The 22,172-nt window shown below is 55.6% G+C and overlaps 4 protein-coding genes across 4 annotated transcripts; 1 reads left to right on the top strand and 3 right to left on the bottom strand.

The window, feature by feature from the left end:
* Positions 1–214: 214 nt before the first annotated feature.
* Positions 215–1,363, bottom strand: CkaCkLH20_06278 (pho85 cyclin-1; the record flags this gene model as incomplete). The annotated part of the gene is made up of 1 exon (XM_038888995.1): positions 215–1,363. The coding sequence occupies one exon, from the start codon at positions 1,361–1,363 to the stop codon at positions 215–217; it is 1,149 nt and encodes a 382-aa protein (XP_038745796.1).
* Positions 1,364–15,516: 14,153 nt separating this feature from the next.
* CkaCkLH20_06277 (uncharacterized protein) lies at positions 15,517–16,665 on the bottom strand (the record flags this gene model as incomplete). Its single annotated transcript, XM_038888994.1, has 3 exons — positions 15,517–15,784; positions 15,840–16,515; positions 16,629–16,665. 3 exons carry the CDS (start codon positions 16,663–16,665, stop codon positions 15,517–15,519), a joined length of 981 nt encoding a protein of 326 aa, XP_038745795.1.
* Positions 16,666–17,486: 821 nt separating this feature from the next.
* On the top strand, positions 17,487–18,575 carry CkaCkLH20_06276 (alkylated DNA repair protein AlkB; the record flags this gene model as incomplete). The annotated part of the gene is made up of 2 exons (XM_038888993.1): positions 17,487–17,760; positions 17,812–18,575. 2 exons carry the CDS (start codon positions 17,487–17,489, stop codon positions 18,573–18,575), a joined length of 1,038 nt encoding a protein of 345 aa, XP_038745794.1.
* Positions 18,576–18,720: 145 nt separating this feature from the next.
* Positions 18,721–20,994, bottom strand: CkaCkLH20_06275 (glucose oxidase; the record flags this gene model as incomplete). Its single annotated transcript, XM_038888992.1, has 7 exons — positions 18,721–18,750; positions 18,804–19,483; positions 19,542–19,637; positions 19,684–20,148; positions 20,200–20,326; positions 20,380–20,645; positions 20,787–20,994. 7 exons carry the CDS (start codon positions 20,992–20,994, stop codon positions 18,721–18,723), a joined length of 1,872 nt encoding a protein of 623 aa, XP_038745793.1.
* Positions 20,995–22,172: the final 1,178 nt, after the last annotated feature.

Genomic DNA, 22,172 nt, shown 5'->3' with positions numbered 1-22,172 from the left:
GCCCCAACACCGTTCCATATATGCAAATGCCCCGAGGATGCTCTATCCTCAATCCGTGTTCCATGTACCTGACCATTACCAGCGCCTGATAAACAAATCTGTCCTTCCGTGCTCTCTCTATGAGACAAAACCAACACCATGCTTTTTTGGAGTGACTTCAAACAGAACAGAGGAAATGTGTGTACAAAGAAAATAATCTGAGCGGTGCTGCGGTCTACCGCACCGTCACGGTACCACCGAAGACACGGCCCCACATGCCACGGCCCATGCGAGCCCTCTTCGCCTTGGTGCCGTCTTGCATCTCGCGGAGCTCCTCGGTGCTGATCTCGTAGGGAAGAAGAGGCTTGCGCTTCGGCAGGGTTGACGCGGGGTGCTCGATGTGCACTTCGACGGGTGACTCGTACAAGCTGCCGTTGGGAACGTACATGTACGGCTCCTCGGCGGGGTTGTCCAGTGGTGTGGTGGCGCGGGACTGAGAACGGCTCGAGGCGACGGAGGGCGCATATGAGCTGACAGAGCTGCCATAGCTGCTGCTGTAGCAAAGACCAGGTGGTGTGATGGAGGAGGCAGCGCTGTACGAGCGAGCGTGGTCGGGGGTCTCTTGCCGTGAGCGAGAGCTGGCGCGCGACGACGGCGGGCTGGGGTAGGCCTGCATGTTGTACATCTCCTCCTGTCTCCGGCGCATCTCCTCCTCCTTCTGACGGCGGCGAGCGACGCGGCGAGCGTGCTTGGCCTCGATCTCGGCACGGATAGGTGCCAGGAAGGGGTCGAATTCGCGGTAAAGATCCTCCTCGGTAATCCTCAAGTCCCAGTCCAGAAGGAACAAGAGCTGCTTCTCCATGAGGTTGACCTCTGTCCTGTTGAAGCCGAAGTTGGAGGCGTCCTTGTTGGTGTGGCTGTATGCAGCCCAGTGCTTGTTCTTTGGTGAGCTGTCGTTGAGGTACTTGGCAGTGAGAATGAGAGCAGCGAGGAAGATGCGGTGGGTAGTGCATCGAAGGCCGCGAGCCATGGGTTGCAAGCGGGACTTGAGCCTTGTGAGGTAGACCAGTGTTGACATGAGTGTCGGGACCTGGACGTTGGAAGAAACAACGAGCTGCGTGATGAACTCCTCGAGACTGGGAAGGTCGTTGTCTTCGGAGCGAACGGCGCGGGGCTCGGGTGTCCTCGGCGGCGACGGGGGAAGCTGTTGTTGACGGTAGGCCTCGGCGGAGGCGGGGGGCATCAGAGCACTGTCGCATGCGATGACATTGTAGGCAGCGCCGGCCAGGTAAGAGATCATCGACTTGCTGACGGGCTGGTAGACGAAGTGGTCGAGGGCGGCGGCGTTGAGCTCTGCCATGGTGAGATGTGGCCTTGACTCCATTGTGTCTGTGTGTATGTGTTGGTGTGTGATGGAGGTGGTTGATGATGGAGGCGGATGTGTCGTGAAGGTCCTTGGGTGGAGGAAGGATCCCTTTTGTCGAAGTCGTTGTGAGTGACGAAATAAGAGAATCCGACAAGAATCGGGAAGGGCAGCGCTGGGCTGATATATTAGACGAAAAGGAGGGTACGGGTGTGTGCGGCGAAGTTCATGTGCCTCGTCGCAAGTGACGGGGCCAGGCTTTGGGGATAGACCTGGGAACTGAGGGATGCGGGCAGCTCGTCGTCAGTGGGTGACGTGCGGTCCACGAGGCTGAGTGGGCGGGTTGTCAGGGGGGTACTAGTCAGTGCTAGCGGTAGTAGGGGGTTAGAATTTTAGGGGGTCTCAGCAGGACGCCGACGGAAGTGCCTGCTGGGGCTTGGATGCTTGGGGTGGGCTGGAATGCTGTAGATCCCAGGGGTGCAGGGGTGTGGAAGGCGTGCAAGGGGGGGAGGGCGTGCTTGGGTATGGCGGCAGGGGGTGGTTGGTTTTGGGGTGTGTAAGAGAAGCCGAGAGAGGGTGTGATGTTAACGATCCCCAAGAAGAGAGGGAAAGCGAAAGTCGCAGGGGGGCGGACTGGCCGGCCGGGGTCAGGATTTCGCGGGTGCAGCGATAACTTGCTTGACTGTAGATATTGACCTCCGAGAGTGGAGTGTGGCGCAACAGTCTCTTGTATATCCGGATGATGATAGATTTCCTCGATTGTGACTCTTGGCTCAAATCCAAGTCGAGGAACACGATAATATGTTTCGGTAGCGAATGTGACTTGACGGTGACAGTCTGGCTGTTGTGCTGCTGTATTGTCTGGGGACAACAAAAGTTGGCGGGGATCGCTCGGCGACGACGGCGAACAGGTGGCAACTTTGGGTTTCTGAGAATAGAAAACCCGCGAAAAGAGCGAGGATAGTGGACGCCAGCGACGATGGAAGCGTGGAGACGGAGGTTTCCTGGAGCTCTGGAAGCAGAAATGGTCGGCGACGGTATCGAGACGAATTTGCTATTGTTGCAACTGACGACAATGGCAGCCAAGAGCGAAGAAGGTCCCGAGTGCCTGGGAAATGTTCGGTGCTCTATGACGAATGGAGGAAAGAGGTCGAGTTTTGAAGGCTGCAAACGGACGAGATATCCGAGTCACGCCCGCCAAGTACTTGGTGAAGTTGCGGGTGAGGAGGTGAAGGCGTCAAGTAAAACGACCGGGCGAGTCAGGGGCCGGCGGTTTGGGTTTGGGTTTTGGAGAGAGGGCCGCCGCGATGACTTCTGAACGTCGAGGGCAAATTGAGCCGCCTCGACCGTGATTTTGAGTTGGGTCGGATTGATTGATTGACTGACGCTTGGATCGTACACCCGCGACGGATGGCGGTTGGCAGATGGGTGGATGAATTAGATGCTCTGTAGCAGTAAAGCGGCAGAGCGGTGTGGGTTCTGGATGCGAGGATCACGGTGAGAAGCGGGTAATTAGAGGGACTCGATGCAGCGGTAGTCAGATGCTGTCTCTGTACAGAGTAGTCCAAAGCTTCCGAGCCTGCGGACGGCGTTAGACGAGTGTCGATTATTGATTAATTGTTCTCGGGGCCGCGGGGCGGGTGTCGTGTAAGCCAGCAGCAGATACAAGATGCTGTGTGTGCTGGGCTTTGTTCGGCCGGGATCCGAAGACCGGAAACGTGAAGCAGGTTGAAGACGGGAAAATGATTGTGTGTCTCGATGCGGAGGTTGGAACCAGATTGAACAGTTTGTCCGGCCGATATTGCGGACGTGTGTCGCCGGTAAATGGTTGAATGGGGAGAATAGCCTCCAACAGTATTGTTCAGACGTCGAGTAAGGCGTCGGTTGGCGGGATGGACCTGGGTCTTGTCTTTGGATGCAACGCGAATGGAAAGTCGAGAACCGGGAAGGAGGACGATGACGGTGATGCTGTTGGGTTCAACAACGTCCAGGCTGGGCGCAAAGTGAACCGTGAACCGTGAACGAGGCGTTGGGCAATGCAATGCGGTTTTCCGAAGTGAAGCCGCTTTCTCAAGCTTTTTGGCAGCAGCGAAAACGATGTCCACCGTGGTCGGTACGGGGTAAGGTATTGATCTCGTACAGACGGGACACAGAGTACGGGGTACGGAGACTTCAGCCCAAAAATGCCCGGGGAGCAGGGTAGCCGGTACTTGGCGTACGGAGCTGCAGAGTCTGGGCAGTCGGGTGGTGAGGCGGTGCAGGCCGCTTTCTGCGAATCAAGTGCCGGAAGCAGGGGTTGACCAAGTCTCTGACTGAATGCCGACTGAAGACGATGTCTGCTCGTAGCGGGTTGACGGTCGAGACGGTCGAGGCTCTTGGGCAGAATCGAAGGCGGAATGAACACGAGGTTCAGGGTGTCAATCGAAATTCGGATCTGTATGTTTTCTGTTGGCGGGCGGTGAGATGCAGGCGCGACAGGCGATACTAGGTTTTGGGATGCGCCTCGGGCGGGATGGGGATGGAGATGGATGCGGATAAGCACCAAAAAAGCCTAGCGATGTTGGTGATGTTGGTGCTAATGCTGGTGATACCGTCGATGTAGATGATGGCGGGATATGATTGATCAGACGGCGCAGGTTCGTTCAGGCTTTTAATCCAGGATTGCCAGCCAGGGCGGATTCAATAAAAAATCTGACCGATGTCGACAGGGCGGTGACAGTCTGATGAAAATGCAATAGATGCAAGAAGTTGTTCCAGTTCTTGCTCTTTCGGATGCGTTTGTAGGCGGGTCACAGCAGACAGCCGGAGGCAGGCGCGAACGTGAACGACCGGGCAGGAAGGCGCGCGGGTGGGGCGGGGCACAGGGCGGTTGGAACCTGGAATGGTCGTTGCAATAGCGCTGAATAGTTGTTCAACGAAAAACAGATCCAAAGCAGGGCAAGGATCCTTCAAATAAAGAGAGGAACAATAAACAATAGAGCCAAGTCTAGGAGAAGAAAGATTTGTCGCGTAAAGTTCGCTTCGTATTACCAGACCGGCTGTTGTTGTTTTCGATGCGAGTGAAATCGTCCGGGGTTGATGTCTCGGTTTCGGTCGAGTCGACAATAAGAAAGGCGAAAGGAAAGTCTCTGAGGTGGTTGTACTCAATACAACAACCCTCGAATGCCGGCGATGACGACGGTGTAGGTGATTTGAGATGCGAGAATCAAGGTCCTGGGGAAGACACAGGATTCAGAATCAAAAAAGGGAGAGGAGGACACAGGGATGAAATATACGACAAGAGGCGCCGAGGGTAAGGGATGGATTGGACGAAGTGAGATATCCATATTTACTTTTGCGCAAGGTAGCCTCGATGGGTAGGCAGTGATCTCCGTACGGACGGACATACAGATACCTTAGCTACATGCACGTCTATCCGGAATAGCTTCTTCACTGAGTGTCTCACGAAGCCCGTTGACTGGCCATCGCCGCTCCGTTAGGCCTCCGTGATCCCCGTAGCTCCTCTTCCCGCTGCGAGCCCGAGCTGGCTCATGGCAGCTGAACCAGTGGTTGCAGAAGCACCAAGACACGATCCCACGAGCAAGGGTCCATGTCTGTGTATCCTGTTCCCAAAACAAGCAGCATTACTTCAGTACGTCCATGTTCACAACAATCCAGGCGGAAGCGAGCGACAAGACGTGCAGGAGGAAATCATCATGGCCCACCCCCAGCCATTCGTCTGCTGCTTCCCAGTTCGCGACCCTGGGTTTTGGTGTTGGCAGAATTGCTTCTCGCCATCTCATTGGCCAATAACGCTACGGATAAACGCACGTTAACCTGCAAAGGATACGTGCCGCTGTCTCCCTTACCTCTCGCCTACCTTACCACTTTTTCCACCAAAACACCACCCAATAACAACCGACGACGAGGAGTCATCAACCGCCAGCAAAGCATCCAAAAAAAGGATCGAGCAGAGCAAAGCAAAGCTACGCACGTCACGTCAGCTTCCTTTCCCCGGCCTGTCGCCTGTCAGGGGACCCTCAGACGCCATCACTACCCGCCTCTCATTGGCCTACGTCGAACAGAGTACAGACAGATGAAACAAGCGATGGACAGCTTTCTCGACACCTCTCTGCCAATCGATTCGCGATCAAATTCACAAAAAAAAGACAAACCATGCTTGCTCCGCCAAAAAACACACCGGCTCCCACAAACTCGAACTCGCATCCGTGTTAGGTTGGCGATTCGAGATGACGCCGCCCGTCCAATGGCCAACGGGCGCCTATCAAACCAGCAGCCGGCAGCAGCTACGGATACCTTACGCAACGACGGAGCGCTGCTATTCTTACTTTCGCCTCCCTTCATGAAACACCCTCTCGACACATGCCTTGCCTCGAGGCTCGCCCTACCTTGTCGAGGCGCGGTACCATCCCGCTTCTGGCCACCACACCGCGTGGTCATCGACTGCTGGAGCTGACGAGACCACAAGTCCACAACACACCAATCCCACCAAGAGATCAACTGTCCGGCCCGCGTCGCGACCGTCCTGTGCTGACCTGACGCCGACACGCCGCCGCCTTTCTTCCGTCGCCTGCACCCCTCCGCGACTCATCTTATTTCCACCCGGCCTGCCGTGCTACCGCTGCTGCTACTGCGCGTTGCTGGCCTCGGCGTCCGGTCTGGCTGTGCCGTTTCGCATCTAAAGATTTCTGCTATTACCCTGCAATTATCTTGGCAGCCGGTCTCGTTGCACCCTCGCAAATGATCAACACACAAACGCCATGCCTGCGTTTCGTTGCTTCTTCTTCCCGCCTGGCTTGCAATCTGGATGGATGTGGTGGTCCGAAAACAAAGTCGGGTGCCCTGCAGACAGCGCCCACTATCGACTTCAACAGGTTTACCAGCTCCAAAAGTTCGTCATGTCATCTTGACCAAGCTACCCAAGCTACGACCCGTAAACTTTTCACGTCCTCCAAAGGACAACGCCCGCCCTGCAGGGGAATTCAAACAAACCGACACCACCCACAGCGTGACCACGCCCGCTGACCTGCGCTACGACACCGCCAATGAGAGCGGGTCGTTATTCTCCCACCAAGCCATGGCAAATCACAATGTCCATCCCGTCTTGAACAACAGTTCAACAGCAGCCAGAGAAGAGCGCCGGAACGGGTCAAGCGTTTGCAGGTGTTCATGAAACGAAACACCACCCAACGCCATCGCCAGGTTCTGAGACACCTGCTGGGGTTTTGGGTTCTTCCACCAGTTTACCCGTCGACCAACAAGTACACGAGCTACTGGTCGACATTCCTCAAAGTGGCCCGTCGTTAGCTTCGAGGATCAAGACTTCAGCCCAGTCCAGCCAGCTCTGTATCTGACCAGCTTTTCAACTCGTCCCTAAAGTTCTCCTTTGTCGGGGTTTCGGGGTCATCAGCAGGAATTTCCAGTCCCCTCGGCGCACCGTGGCTTGTCTGTAAGGGGTGAAGGAACCGTTTATCATGTGGCTTTCACCAACGCGACTCGCTCTAACATCCCAAAAAGACTTTCCAAGCCATCGGGAATCCTCCACATGGCTGGCTGACCGTCCAATCCTCTCCCTCCATTCGACCGAGTCCTCCGACCTCTAGCCTCGAGTTTGTCGGTGCAGACTCCTGTCCAATCACCTCGTCAACTTCACACGCAGCCAACACTTGCCAACGTCGAGATTAGGCCTTATGCCTTGGCCATAACGGGTTACGGATACACTACGTCGAGCCGTCATACGGGCTCTGTCAATGCCGCCGACAGGCCCAGCCTCGCCAATCAGACAGAAAAGTCAAAGTTTCGAGTTTGCATGATTGATCGCTCCCTTCCCGCAATCGACGAGATACCGTGGCATTCCGGTACAGGGAAGGAGCTCGTCGTCTCTTCGCTTTTCCGCGCTCTCTCACTGCGGGAACACCCCTCTTCTCGTCACTCATCCTCGTCGGCCGATATTCAATCACGCACCATTTGTCGTTACTCCCGTCCCTTGAGGTAGATCATTCCCCACGTTACGGTTTCATAAGCCTGCCTCTTCATTCCCAAATGAATGCATCCCTTCTTTCAACGGGCTCGACGTGTCCAAATTGCCTCTAAACCACTTTATCCATCCCCTATTCTCCCCTTTTTCTCTAGTTATCGGATCGGGGACCGACGCCAAAGCGCAGGGCAAGGATGGAGAATGCGGAGGGCTAGGGGAGGGGAGCTAACGCAAGCACTGTCAAACAGCCCCATCAACCGTATCGTCGAGGTGAACGAACTACAGCATCCGTGCGCAATTGCGTCGTCTGAATGTCTACGCCCTCTTGACAGCCAAAAAGACACAGCGGTGGACATCGGATGGCAGCTGACAAAAGGGCACCGACACCGTCAACTACCACATGCCCGAGCCCTATGGACCGCGGCGTCGATAGCTCCGCGCCATATCTCTTCACAAAATGACCTCCTGCGACGGTGGCTTCTCCGTGATCCGCGGGGCCCCGACCAGTTTGCCCAATGTGTCAGGCGGGCTAGTCTGTACAGATAGTCTCTGGACCACTTCACCCCTCCCAATGCCCGCATCACCATCAGGGCTAGAGATGCCAAACTTTGCCCGTTGCGGCGTTATCTGGCCAACTGCTTGTTTGGGATGCCCCCTTCAGCGGACAGCTCATATCGGCAGGAGGGTGCTAACGACAGCCACCATGCATCGCGGCGTCGCGTTGCGTGCTTGCATAGCTTACTATGCAGCGCTATTACACGAGGATTTCTGCAGCAGACAAAACTCCCCGGCCGAGTTGGAGCGTCCCCTGATGGCGCAACTGATCTGCACCAAGGTGTTTGGCAGCCTCAGCGGGGACGCATACCAGAGACCACTGTTCTGTGGCTTGACCCATGGAGAAAAGTGTATTGGATATGGTTTCTCGCAGGTGCATCGTGGGCCATCGGTGATGAGCTACGTTCTCAGGGGCCCCGTCAATGGAGGCGACGGTGTGCGAGTGAGTGCAACTGGACTCCAACGGTTAATGCAAAAATCAGCAGTTGCAGGCAGGACAACAGCCATGGCTTGCTATCGGCCTATTCCTTGCGACGCAGCCTACGTTGCATCCAGTGCCAGCGCAGAGAGCCTACGGTCCTCTCGTTCAATTGTTCAAGCATCAGTCCCTCCGTCCGCCCACCTGGACCGTCTCGGCATTCCCCCGAATTCCTCACCGCCTCCTTCCTCCCTCTCTCTCCAACGACTCCGGTGCTCCATCGCCTTTTCCTCAAACTCGGTCCCCACAAAACACCGGGAGGCCTTGCCGCTTCGGTGCTGGTGCGTCGGAGACCACTCCGGCGAGATGGCACGCAGCCGCCGTGATTGGCCGGAGTCGCCATGAAACCAAACACCCTCTCAGCAGGGCCGGCTCGCCAATCGCGCCTCAGAGCGTACTGCGCAGGCGACGTGAGGTGGCTATGCCGCGAGACAACTTGTGGCTAATGCCGCCAGTGGCTGCTCAAGAGACCCAAACCCTCGGGATCCCCTTTTGACGGGCAGAAAGACTTTTCTCGATTGCAACCCTCAGCGTCGTGTTGCTTCGGGGCGAAGTTCAGCTCATGGTCATCATCGGAGGAGCCAAAGTCAGACATACAATATGGAGCCATGAGGACATGTTCGTGATGCGAATTTACGAATTCATGCATCCGGCCAAAAGCGACGAACCTGGCCGTTCGGCTCGTGCCAGCTGATTCGAAGCATGGCCATGCCTGTAACCCCAACCCCCGCATGGACAGCGTCGACTCCATTTCGAGCCACACTTCCTTGTCATGCAAAGATTCACGCCCCCCTTGCCCCCTGCGCTGTCGGCCTTTTCGCGCATTCCAATTCGCTCGGCAGGGATCCTAAGGTGTGGCGCGTGCGCTCTCAATCTGTCATCCCATCGCTGATCGTCAGCCTCGGTTCAAGGAGTCAGTTGATCGACAATTGTCCCGATCACGCTCGTTCCAGGGGTCGCGCTGCCCTGCATTGTGCCCCTTGTTCGCCATTGCCTTGCTGGCCCTGCTGAATTCCAGGGCACTTCGCTATCCCACGGCCCCGCGGGACATCTCAGGACAGGTTTCGCGGCGTTAAGCAATGGCTGCGGCGTTTGCGCCTACGCAATAACATCACCAGCCACACCTCGGCACCTGGTTTCCTTCCGCTCTCCGCCCCTGCGCCACCATTTACCATTCTTAAATCGGGCCTCCCATCCCACCCGGTCCGCCACTTCCCGGATCCGAACCTGGCTTTGGTTCATCATCCACGTCGTGTCCGGAGGCCCAAGGTCGTGTTGACCCCACGAAGCGTCGCAATACGAGCCGCCGCAGTCGCAGGGGAAGAGAAAATAACATCATGGTCGCCATTATCACGGTCAAGTGCGGTCCAGCCAACCCAAACGTCACGAATCCGCGGCCACGACCCAGGAACCTGGACAACAGCAAGCCACAGTCAAACGAGAGAACTGCCAAGCCACTCTCGTACGAAACCCCTTCCGCCCTCGATACTTGACATCGCGGATTGAACCCGAATTGGCAGTGGGCGCCCGCTGCGGCACGCCGCTTGCCGGGACGTGGCGCCGTCCGGCTGCCTCCGTTCTTTGATGTCTCGGGCGCGGCGTGAGACGGTTAAACTTCGTTTGGCCGTCACCCAGCACCGCGCAAAAGACAACTTTGATTCCATCGAGGCATCTTCCGTCGGCAGGTTGCCGAGCCGCTGTTCCTCTCTGGGAACTGAATCAAGCTCAACGCCGCTTCTCCCAAGCAACGCCGGCCAAGGACAAACAAAAAAACATACAGCTTACACTCAATCTCGACAACTGAGACCTGCTCTGCGGTTTTGCGCCACCCTCATCGATCTTCAGGGCCCTTCAGCAGCTCCCTTTTCTCTACGCCGACGCCCTACTCTTCCCCAGCCCAATGGCACCGCCAAGCAGGTTCCCGCATATCCGGCTTTGGCAGGAGTGCAGCTCGAGGAATGTCGACGTCAAGGAAGCTAGGATTTGGAGCCCGGCGCCAGCATCTGCAGGCGGCTTATCCCTCTGCTAGCTCAGATCCTTATTTCCAAACGCCAGCAGCAAAAGGTCCCCGACACACGGCGCCCAACGAAACCAACATGATTCCTGCCGAGGCAAACAAGCGACGAACCACCCCGTCTTTGGCCTGTCGCTGGACGGCCCCCAAGCGCCGCGTTTCAGGAAGCGCGTCCCATCGTCTAAGCCTCAGTGTCGTTCATTTACAGGCCTGTACGACAAGGACAGCATGACAAGAAGCTTATGCGCATATCGTCCGAACGGGCTGTCGTCCCATGTAATCGGGAACACTGTAATTCCCCCACAAGCGCCCGGCTGGCCATCGTTGCACTCCCCGCGCGGCATGCCTCAAATACACGCCGCACAGGGCATCTCGATGGAAATAGCCACGGCAATCTGCGCAACCGCTGCCCAGCCCTGCAGGATGCATGATCGCCAGTCGTCATTGGCCCCTCAGCCGCAGTCACCCAAAAACCCCAAACTTGACTCCCGCAACACTCAACCGCTAATAACAAACACGATCGATTTCGAACGAAAGCAATGCAAACAACCGCAGCTCATTTCGACTTGTCTGCAATAACACGCTTTAGGAATCGATTCGGTCTTCTCGCGTACACGTCTCATCCCCCTCGTCATTCATGTACGGTCCCGACAGACTGGGTAGGGGCGTTCAGAGTCACAGCTAGGACCGAGACATCACACAGCCGTATTTTTGCCTCCTCATCTGCCTCAGGAAGTGAGGTCCTCGCCAAACGCATCATCCCCGGGCTGCACTGGTCCTGGCACTCCCCGCAGTTGGACAAAAGAGCTTTCTCTCCAACCCATCATCCATCCACGAACTCCAACCCGCATCCGGCGAGACATCTCCCGTCAGCGCACATGGCAGCCTCCTGCCTCACCAACAATCGAAACCTAACGGGCACAGCCTCCACAAGATTCCACGATCCTCCCCGTCTGCAGGTGCACTAAGGTTGCCCATCCCGCCGGTTTCTGTCTTTGTACCGCTCCTTCTGGGCGTAGCCTCGCGCCTTCGCTACTGTGCCGCAAGCTTTGGTTTTCCAACAGCCCCCAATCGAGCGTTCACAGACCGGTGCCTTGTTTTTCGTATCGTATTCGCAATCCTCGCGTCTTCTCGCTGCACGCCCTCCATGTGGAAGATCCGAATAGCCTCAAGCCATGCTACGCCGCGATACAACTTTCAGCATTGTTCCCAGGTCCCCGGTCACAAGCCTCCCGTTTGCGGCCTCGTCGGTGACGTCCAGAAAACTTCTTCGCGTCCTTCTAGCGCGCTCTTCCGCCGACGCCTGCACGAACCGTCCAACCATTGACCGTCCCCCGGCCTGCCTCCCGCCAAGGGGTGTCCAGGAACCAGAAACGGCCCATGTAGCGCCCGCGGAGATGCTCTCAGTCACGTTCTGCTGTGTGCCCAGCGACAAAACTCCGAGTCCGTGGCGCGATGCCTTCTTTGGAGCTTCAGAAGCCCTGAAGCCTTTCCACGCCCTCTTCGCTGCTCACTGCCCTTCTCATAGCTAGTTTTTTCTGCCCGGGCAATTTGGTCGCAAGGTACAGCGCCCGTCTGCTCTTGTGAGCACGCAAGGAGCTCTGCGTTTGAGGTGGCAACAGGACCTTCTGTGTCTCTCGTCTTGCCCTCGAACGGCATAGCACCGTCACAGGAACACCCCGCTATCGTGAAGTCATCTTCAGGTTTTGGGTTTTGCTTGGGGTATAGGCCGAACGACCTGAGCACAGCTGATCCGGGTTTCTGGGATGAATGTCTCTCCCCGTTTGAGCCCAACCCTCGGTATCGTACGTTTGCGAACTGTTGGAAAAGATGTCTTACCATTCTTACGTCCGAGTCCAGACTGCTGGGATTTTGGGCTGAAGATGAGAGTCTGGGGGACGATGGAAGCACCCGCGCAAATGGGTGAGTTCATGATCGTGATACGACCCACGACGGGCGTTCAAACGCTTCGAGCTCCCCTCTAGGTTTCGAGGTGGTCAACTCGTGGAACCTACCGGCTTGCATCACGTCGGGGTATCGTCATTGCACACGTCAAACGAGGCTTGCTTACGTGCCCCTCTCTGGAGAGCTATGGAGGCACTTTGTTAGTCTGCGGCTTCTTCCACACGCGCGTTGGGTGACCAGGGAAGAGCGGCCACGTTATACGCCGCCGCCCTGCTAGAGTGCTGTTCAAAAGTCCCTTTCCTGACAGAGTGTTGGCGTAGGTAGGTAGGGATTGGTGATGTTGTTATTTGTTTGCTTATCCTTACCTTCTCATGCGACAAAAACGGTCCGCAAACAGCCAACAGACGGGAACTTCTGCCCCGTGGCCAACATGCATAAATCTTTACGGAAGTCCCTCCTCCCGGGCCGCCGTCGGCGGCCGGCCGGTCGGCCGGGGGGCCAGTACACAAATCGGATATCCAAACTCTCTTCCCTACAGCGCAGATTGCATCAATTACACGCAAGACGGATACCGTTTGTCCCGCGTCCACCCTAAGGCCCCTTACCCGCCTGCGGGCTCCAGGCCAACCACCGCGGGGCCGACATGTCCGCATCGCCCGGCGCGCAGCAGTGCCGGGGAAGAAGAAAGAAATCAGGGCCAAGAATAGTATACGCTGACACGGCACCAACCAACGAGCTAGTTACGGATGACTGCCGCAACGTTTGTTTATTTGAAAGAAAACAGCGTCTCATTAATTCTTTTTCAAATCGATGGGTGAATTGACTAAGAGCAATATTCAAATCCTCGTTTTACAACTTCGAGTCATTTCCAGCAGAGTTAGACCTAGGGGATCTTTTGAAGCTGTGTCGTGCAGCGATGGCGAAACGAGACCGTTCTACCCGTTTGTTGTTTGTCTGGACCATTGCCGCGCGCGCGCTATCCCGCTGTCCGCAGCGCCTTTTCTTTTCTTTCTACGTGGTCTCGACTACCTTGGGGCGTGATATCACGACGAAACTACCCTACCCTCACCTGTTGAAACGTTCTGGCTGGCGCCCCGACGGGATATCTCACCCGTCGTCCGCGAAAAAGCCTTTCAATCCCTCACTAGGCACTATTTCCAAAACCCACCTCATCTTCTTGTGGTTCAAAGTTCTTTTTTAGAGGGAGGAGATGGAGTATGCGTATCACATCCAGGGGGGGGGCGGCCGGCGTGCATGATGGGGGCCGCTGGCCGGCTGATGGAAGAAAAACAACAAGAGAAAGAGAACGTCTCACGTGAGGATATCCCCATGCCGGTCCCATTCTCCGAGCGGGAGTGCTGCCACGCCATGGCATGGCATGGCATGTTACCGGCCCCCAACGCGCAGTGTGGATGGACATTGAACTAACCCCCAACATCCATTCTCACACCGCTAGATGTCGGTCATCTTATGGGTGGTGCTAAAAACAAGAACAGAAACGGGAATTGGGACCAGAGTTGGGGATGTGAGGAAGGCGAGGAAGAAGGGGTGACGCCGTTTCGGCAATTCTTTTTTGGTGGCAACGGCGGCGGCGTCGGCGGGGAGATGAGAAATAGAGAACCGGGTAACGGGTCCATTGGCATCCGCGCCCGATGTGCGTAGATGATGTGTGATTGTTCACCATGAGGTAGATGGAGGGTTGGTCGTGAACATTCTTCATCCACCTCTCCACCCTCGCGGTCGTAAGCCCATGTTCCTTCTCGCCTACCTTACACAAACGATGTAGATCAGTCGTCCTCCAAGGGACCAAAAAAAAGAAGGTAGAGAAGATGTGCTGCCTACCACTGAGAAATTCGCCGGGAAAGGAAACCGTTTCGCCGGACCGAAGACGGCCGGCCCGCCTGCTCGAATTCAACCTCCTCCTCGGATGATCAACCTTGGAAACTCCCATCGCCGATGGACTTAAGCACCTCATGATTCGATTCGACTCGGGAAAAAAAGCCACTGCTGCTCAAGCCCCCCTTTTTGGAGCACCACGGCACTAATCCGTGTATATCTCATGATTTGAATCGAACTCCACGACCGCCTCATCGAACGGGGTCCAGAACGGAAGGGGGGAGGAAGGGGGAGGGGGACTGGACGCAAGCAGACACCCGGTGGCCGTTGATCGGCCGGCAGAGCGGTTGAGGCTGACATTATCGAGTAGTCAAAAATCACGAAGACTTTTCAGATCCATGCCCCATTCTATCACTTGGCAAACAAGTTTGAGGTGATGGAGGAGGATGAGGCGTAAAGACCTGGAAGCATCTACGTGGGTGACAGGATCATCAGAGTTTACACATTTCGTTTATTCCCTCGCTTGAATACCGGTTGAATCATCCTGATAGACAACGGTATATGAGACATTGCTTAGGTGAGATAGAACCACCAGCCGAGAAAACGCCTTCACGACGGGAAAACGGCAGAATTGGCAAAAAAACGAGTTCTCTTCTTTCTTTTTCGTGTCCCATTAACCCGTCGCTCTACCGCAAAAAAAAAAAAAACCGGAACCGTATGCATCATCTTTTACTCCGTACATTAAGATTTACGACAAAAGGAAATTATGAGTGAAAGGCAAAAGGGGAGTGAGCGAGTCTCTCTCTCTCTGTCTCCTCTTCGCGGTGTGTTGAGCGTGACACGTTTCGGGGAGTGGAACAACAGGCTGCCTCATTGCCAGAGAAACGGGGCTGGCGGGACATGAGCGACGTTTGTGCCACGGCTCGCTTTCTCTGTGACCATGACATGGCATGAAACAGCCATCTCGAGTGAGCATTTTTGTATGTGTTGTGATGCGACGAGGCATCCGGGGAGGGGGTATGTGTTGTTGTGCCATCGAGTGCTCAGCCACCTTCGCAAACGCTTCCCGCCTTCCACCGACTGGTATGATGGGTAACCGCCCCGTGATTTCTCCCCCGAATTGGTAAAACATAAGGTCTGTCATGTTGATGGTGGTGGCCGGCCTGGTGACCCAAAAGTCAAGACATACTCCCTCCCCCGTACGGTATCCAGAAAAGCCAGTGTCATACTTTCAATTCGGATAAGAGTCTGCTGTGTTTATGTGTGCGAGGCGACTTGGACCTCCCACAAATGAATGAGAGTAACCCCCAAAATAAACAATGCACGCAGCGGTCCGTGGACGATCGATCCCATCAGAAGTACTCGACGCGCTGGTGGATGGGGACCTGGTGATGGACCATGGGGTACTCCTAGTGGCCATAGTATCCGTTCGAACGGCCCGTCCGCGAGTGCTGGTCAGGGTAGGTCTCGAAGTACGGGTGGTTGCAGGCGGCCTTGGCCGAGATGCGGCTGGCCGGGTCGTACACGAGCATCATCTCGAGGAGCTCAAGGCCCTCCGCGTCGAGATTCGAGCACAGCGGTTGAGACTCGTCTCGGATCCACTTGGGGAAGGAGCTCTTGAAGTCGGGGTACGACGTGACACCGGGCCAGACATCTTCGGTGGGCGTGCCGAGCATGCTAAGGGGAGGTTAGCGAGGATACGTGGAGAGTCGGATATTGGACGAAAGCTTACCGGAAGATCTTGAAGATCTCATCAATCTCGGAGTCACCCGGGAAGAGGGGCTTGCGAGTGCACATCTCGGCGAAGATGCAGCCTACGGACCACATGTCGACGCCGGTAGAGTACTGGCGACCACCGAGGAGGATCTCAGGGGCGCGGTACCAGAGGGTGACGACCTCGTGGGTGTAGGTGCGCAGGGGGACACCGAAGGCGCGGGCGAGACCGAAATCCGCCAGCTTCAGGTCGCCGTCCCTACTGATCAACAAGTTCTGGGGCTTGAGGTCGCGGTGGAGGATGCGTCTGGAGTGGCAGTAGCGGACGCCGTCGCAGAGCTGCCACATGAACTTCTGGATGACGTTCTGGCTGAGGCCGAGGCGGGAGAGGGACTCGGAGCTGCCCTCGGGCAGGGGCTTGCCGCGGCCGCCGTCGCTCACGGGCAGGGCCTCCATGTACTTCTTCAGATCGAGATCGAGGAACTCGAAGACGAGGTAGAGCTTGTGGCCATCGGCGTGGACGATGTTGAAGAGCTGGACGATGTTGGGGTCGCGCATCTCCTTGAGGAGGGAGATCTCGCGGATGGCGGTGGAGGGAACGCCCTCGTCCTCGGCTTCCAAGCGAATCTTCTTCAGCGCCACGATGCGCCCGCCATTCTGCAGGTCTCGAGCCTTGTATACGACACCGTATGTACCTGCAGAGAAGAAGAATTGTTGTTAGCAGGCAGATGCAAGGGGCAATCGATTGGGCTTGCGTCATTGTGCGCAGGGACGATGGTCACCGTGGAGGGTTGGGGGCACGGCTTACCTTCACCGATCTTCTCGAGCTTCTGGTAGTTCTCCATGATTGCGGTGAAGCAGGGGTAGCGAAGCAGGAACCAACGAGTGTAAGAACGATAAATTTCCGACTCAATTCGTCTGCCGGTTAAGGGAGTGTCGGATAGAACCGTCGTGGTCTAGGCGAAGGTTCTGTGGCGGGGTTCTGACTGAGGTCGTGGAGTCTCCGTTACCTCAGGGTCTAGGCCGAACGAGGGGCACAGCTAAGAGAGAGAGGGTCCGTTTCGGGACACGGGGGGCAACGCAAAGGGGAAGAGAAAAAAAAGACAGCCGGAAGTCGAGATACGAAGGTGCCGCTACGAGAGAAGAATCTCCATGGAGGAGAAGAGTCGGTCGGTCGGTCGAGGTTTGTCGGTGACGAGTTCGCAAAGGCCGGGCGGGAAGGGCGTCGTCGGGGGCGGATTGGGCGATGTTTTGTGGTGCTAAAATTGCAATTCGTTGTCGTTGTTTACTAGCAATGAAGAAAAACAAGGCGCGATCTGATCTCATCCAACCAAGACCGCTGCAGCAGGGTCGCGTCGACATTGTGGCGTGGGTTCCCCAGTGGGCTACCCGCGCTAGTCTTATCGATAGCAGCCTTATCGCCTAATCGGGTTTATCGATAAGAAAGTTTAGTGTCCGTGTTGGTGGGGTCCAAGACTCACTTGACGGATTTTGTCCCGCAGTTTCAGTGAAGGGCAACGTACGATTCGAGGGCCAGCAGAGGCAGCAAAAACAAATACATGAAAATTGACTCATGGATGCTATGATTCAATAACACAAGAGCTTTTTTTCAATCATCACTCGGTATCCTCGCCCGACACGCTACACCACATCCCGGCGACCCACAATGACGGCCGAAATCGTCGAACTCGACGCTCATGAGCAGCCCTCGGAGGAGATGCGGGCAAAGTGGAAGGGGTACTCAAGAGCAGACCAGAAAGATCTCATAAATGGAGACGTTCTCGATGACCCCAGATCACCAGCTCAAGCTGAGAAATTTTGTGTGGCTGGGAAGATAACCGTCGAACAACTCCAGACTGCATTCTCACGAATCAGTCCAAACGCCGTCGACACATCCTCGCTCAAGGAGGTTCCCCTACTTTATCACCCACTTCTGCCAGGTTAGCACTTACTGAACTCACTTTACAAGAATATCTTACTCATCATCGCAGGCCTCATTATCGTTCCAGACCTGGTCCCTCCCGAAATCCAGAAGACTCTGCTTTCTCTCATGATCAACCGAGATCTCAGCGTCCCAACACATCAAACAAACCTTCATCTTCATTATGACGTTCCTTACCCGAAAGCGTCTGATGGATCAGCGGAATCCTTCTTCTCCTACCCCCCAGACCAAACCCCTATTTTCACCCCAAAGGATCCCTCCGTTCACAAGCCCCTGTCCATCAAGCAAGTCATGGAGCGCCGTCTGCACTGGGTCACCCTCGGCGGACAGTACGACTGGACGAACCGGATATACCCAGAGGAGCGCCCGCCTGACTTTCCCGCCGACATTGCCGACTTCCTCGAGACGCTGTTCCCCGAGACGCTGGCCCAGGCTGCCATCGTCAACTTCTATACCCCGGGAGACACGATGATGATGCATCGCGACGTGAGCGAGGAGACCGACAAGGGTCTCGTCAGTCTGAGCTTCGGCTGTGACGGGTTGTTCATGATTGCACCCAACGAACCCGACAAGGTGTCGGACGAGGCTAAAGCTACCGGCAAGGAGTATCTCCTACTACGGCTCCGCTCCGGCGACGCCATCTACATGACGAAGGACTCGCGGTTCGCATGGCACGGCGTGCCAAAGGTTCTCAAGGGAACGTGTCCAGACTACCTTTCCGAGTGGCCTGCAGAGGACGGGAAGTATGAGGAGTGGAATGGCTGGTTGCAGAACAAGAGGATAAATCTGAACGTCAGGCAGATGAGAGACTAGTGGGACGTCCCAAGATTCCGGCAAAATGAGCGTTATATTTCACAGCCCTTCAAGATACCATGCAGTGTTCCAAACACACTCCTACACTATAGAACGAATGAAGTGTCAATTCTACATCCTCCATTGTGCTGCTCTCGCGAAGTACTCAGGCTCGCGCCTTGATCAGATCCGCAGCCTGTGGTATATCAGATTGCCATCAGAAACTCATTCGAAACACAATTCACTTACCTTCTCAGCAATCGCATACACAGTCTGCTGCGTGTAAGCGCCCGGCAAGTCAGGCTGCACACTAGCATCGACGACGCTCAGCCCCTTGACCCCATACACCAACAATTGCTGATCAACAACGCCCCCAAGCTCCCTGGGCAGCATGGCCGCGGTGCCTATGGGATGGAACGTAGTCGGGCTGACCAGTCCCCTGATGGCCTGGCTCAACCCCTCGAAGCTCGTGATGTTGGCACCGGGAGCCCTTTCGACGGGCTCGTACTCCGCCAGGCTCGTCTCGAGGAAGTACCTGCGCGTGAACCGGATGAACTCGACCTGGACGTCAATATCAGCAGGGTTGCTCAGGGCGCGGTAATCGACCACGGGCTCCTTGAAAAAGGGGTCGGCGGGGTCGATCTCGACGGTGCCGCGGGAAAGGGGGTGGAGGTTGACGAAGGAGGACTCGGTCTGGGCGCCGCGGAGGAAGAGGTTGTAGAAAGCAGCGCCGCGGGAGCGCATCGCCTCGGCGAGGGCTTTCTGCTGGGCTGCGTAGCCGGCGATGACGGTTGAATCGGTGCCCTCTGGAAGGTAAGCTGCCGGGTCCTGGGATTCGTAACGTGAGGCAATCTGCTCAAATGTTTCTGGGGCTATGACGGAGAGGGGTAGGAAGCAGGCTGCGTTCCCGGATGCTATCGTCAGGGGTCCTTAATTCCGTCAAAGTCAGCGATCTTATTGCTCTGGAGTTAGCGAACAATCAATCACCTGTGCGATTCGCCTCAAACTCTGCTTCAGCTTCGTCGATGAAAGTTTGGTTCGTCTGAAGATCCGTCGGGTCGGGATGAACGTCGAACTTTGTGTCTTACATCCCGTTAGTTTCGTATTAAACCCTCGCCAGCCTACTCACAATAGAATGTAGCACCCGGTCCTAGGGGGTGGTCCTGGAAGTTGTGTCCCACCCCAGGAAGGTCAACCACAACATCAATGCCAGCAGCTTCCAGAAGAGTCTTTCCTCCAACGCCGCTCCTCTGGAGAATCTGAGGCGTATGGATCGTTCCGGCGGCGATGATCACTTCCTTCTTGGCCTTGACCGTTCGGGCACCCTCGGCGGTTGTCGACTTGGCATCCATGAAAGACACGCCGACAGCCGTCCCGGCTTCAAAGAGTACTTTGAGAACCTTTTGACCGGTCACTGTCTCGTAGTTGTCTCGGACGGCTTCCACTTCGTCCCAGTGTCCATTTCTCGACATCGACCGGGTCATGGTCGACGGGTCGGCGGACGTGGGATACCAGAAAACTCCTGGTTCACCGGCTCCTGAATCGGCCGGGTACTCGACTCCTTCGATCTCTCCGAAAGCAGCCACTTCAGTCTCTGCAGACTGTTCTTAGCAGAGTGTTGCATCTATGAGAGAAGGACACATACTGAGCATCGGGTAGTGAACTGTCGGGAAAGAAGCATGGATGTCCGCCGAAGCGCCCCAGAAGCTCTCGTCGTACTTGATAGCAAACTGTTCGGCCAGCTGAGGGGTAGGCGGGTGAAAGTGCCATGCCTCCGTTCTGTCAGAACTTCCAGACAAGCTCTATTCAGGCGAGACTGACGAACCTTTTTAAAGTAGGGCAAGAGGCCGTCCCAGCTCCATTCCGAGTTGTCGCCAAAGTAAGCTCCCCACCTGTCGTAGTCCTCTTTCTGGCCGCGGTGGACTTGCATACCGTTGACGCCAGAGGAGCCACCGAGCATGACACCGCCAAAAACGGTGAAATTGCGGCCGTTGAGACCCTCTTGAGGCACGGAAGGGAAGGCGAAGAGGTGAGAGGGGTCGCGGAAGGCCGCGGCACCACCGGCGACGGTGTTCACGGAGGATGAGTTGTCTACTCGCTGGTTAGGAGCTCTGTGACATGTAGACGAACTGGTGGGACTCGCCGAATAGACCAAGCTCGATTACTAGAACATTGTCTTTCGAAGTAATCTGGTTAGCGACGGATCTGAGATGAACCCGTCTGGGTACCCACGCTCTTCGTCTTCTGTGAGTCTGTCGGCAACCGTCAATCCTGCCGTACCTCCCCCAACAATGACATAGTCGTATTCGGTCTTCACGTCAACGGCTCTGGTCAGCAGTTTCGAGTGTGCGATGGACTGCGGTATGCTCAGAGCCACAACAGTAGTGACAGTGAGGGCCCAAACAGCCACCTTCGCCATGGATAAAGGTATGTACGTCATGATGAGCGTAGATATAAGATATCGAGCACGGTATTGAATAGAAAGTGCCTTTGGAAGAAAATGAACCAGGACACATGCCGGAAACGAGTCGCTCTACACATCATGTACATGACCTGGACAGATTGTGTGAATTCGCAACTTAGACTCATAGTATCAGACCCCTATCACATTAACCGGCTCGGTAGTCCTTTGAACCTCCTGCGAATAGCATCCCCGCTTCATAAATGATGTGCCATGGCTCATGAATGTAAGGTTGGAGGCCGAGTGTGACGGTAGCGAGAACCGAAACTGCAACACAAAGTCTTTCCGCTCAATCATGACTACTCAATTCGTGTAAGCGAGGGCACATCCCCAAGCTTACGATCGTCCATAAGCAAACAGATTTCGGGATGTTGATGCAAGGGCAGGAATGCCCGTATGCCGGATAAATAGTTTGCTGGCGCGCCGAGATGCACCAATCCTGCTCTTTCGTGATACTGACAGGGGAGTACACTACGATTGCGGCATTCCGAACTTGTCAGGCCAATAGATATGAAGCAGGACGTGATAGGTTGCATCTCGGGGTGGGATAGTAGCTGCGCCGCTGGCATGCATCGGGTCAGACCATGTGACTGTCTGTCTCCGGAGCGGGGAAATATTTCGAGGAGGGTATCGGGCGCCCTCCCTCGAGCGTGGTCGAGTTTCCCCTACCAATTTGACTCATTAAGAGATTGACCTCTCACGTGCTGACCGCATATGGGTGTCTGGTATTGGGATGATACACATGGTAGCAGAAAGCTGGAGCGGGGAGTCTTGTGAAGCAGTTGAGGTGTTTAAGTGGGATTTGAAATCACCAGCCTACTTGCTTATCCTCATTTCAAAACGCAAGACATGACCTCGATGAGACCATGTCGTTCATGTGTCAATGGACTTATGAAGGCCTCAACAGTGAGCGTTTGTCAGGGTAAACATGATTCAAGAACGTCTTTGCGGCCCCGTCAAAATCAACAGATAGATATTCATCCTCCAGGCATCATGTCTGGGAGTTTCACATGCCAGTCGTCTTACTCGTTGCTGCTTCTGTTGTTGCCTTTGCATTTCATCCAACACTCGCACTCGCTGGCATTCGCTGCATGTTCATATCCCGGACGCAACCACAAAGTCAGTGTCTGGAAGCTAGCATGTCATCGGTCTCAAAG

This window comes from Colletotrichum karsti (assembly GCF_011947395.1).
Source record: "Colletotrichum karsti strain CkLH20 chromosome Unknown Scaffold18, whole genome shotgun sequence".
NCBI classification, from domain to species: Eukaryota; Fungi; Ascomycota; class Sordariomycetes; order Glomerellales; family Glomerellaceae; genus Colletotrichum; species Colletotrichum karsti.
Note: the sequence above shows the minus strand (reverse complement) of the source record. Positions and strands in the feature narration are given on the sequence as shown.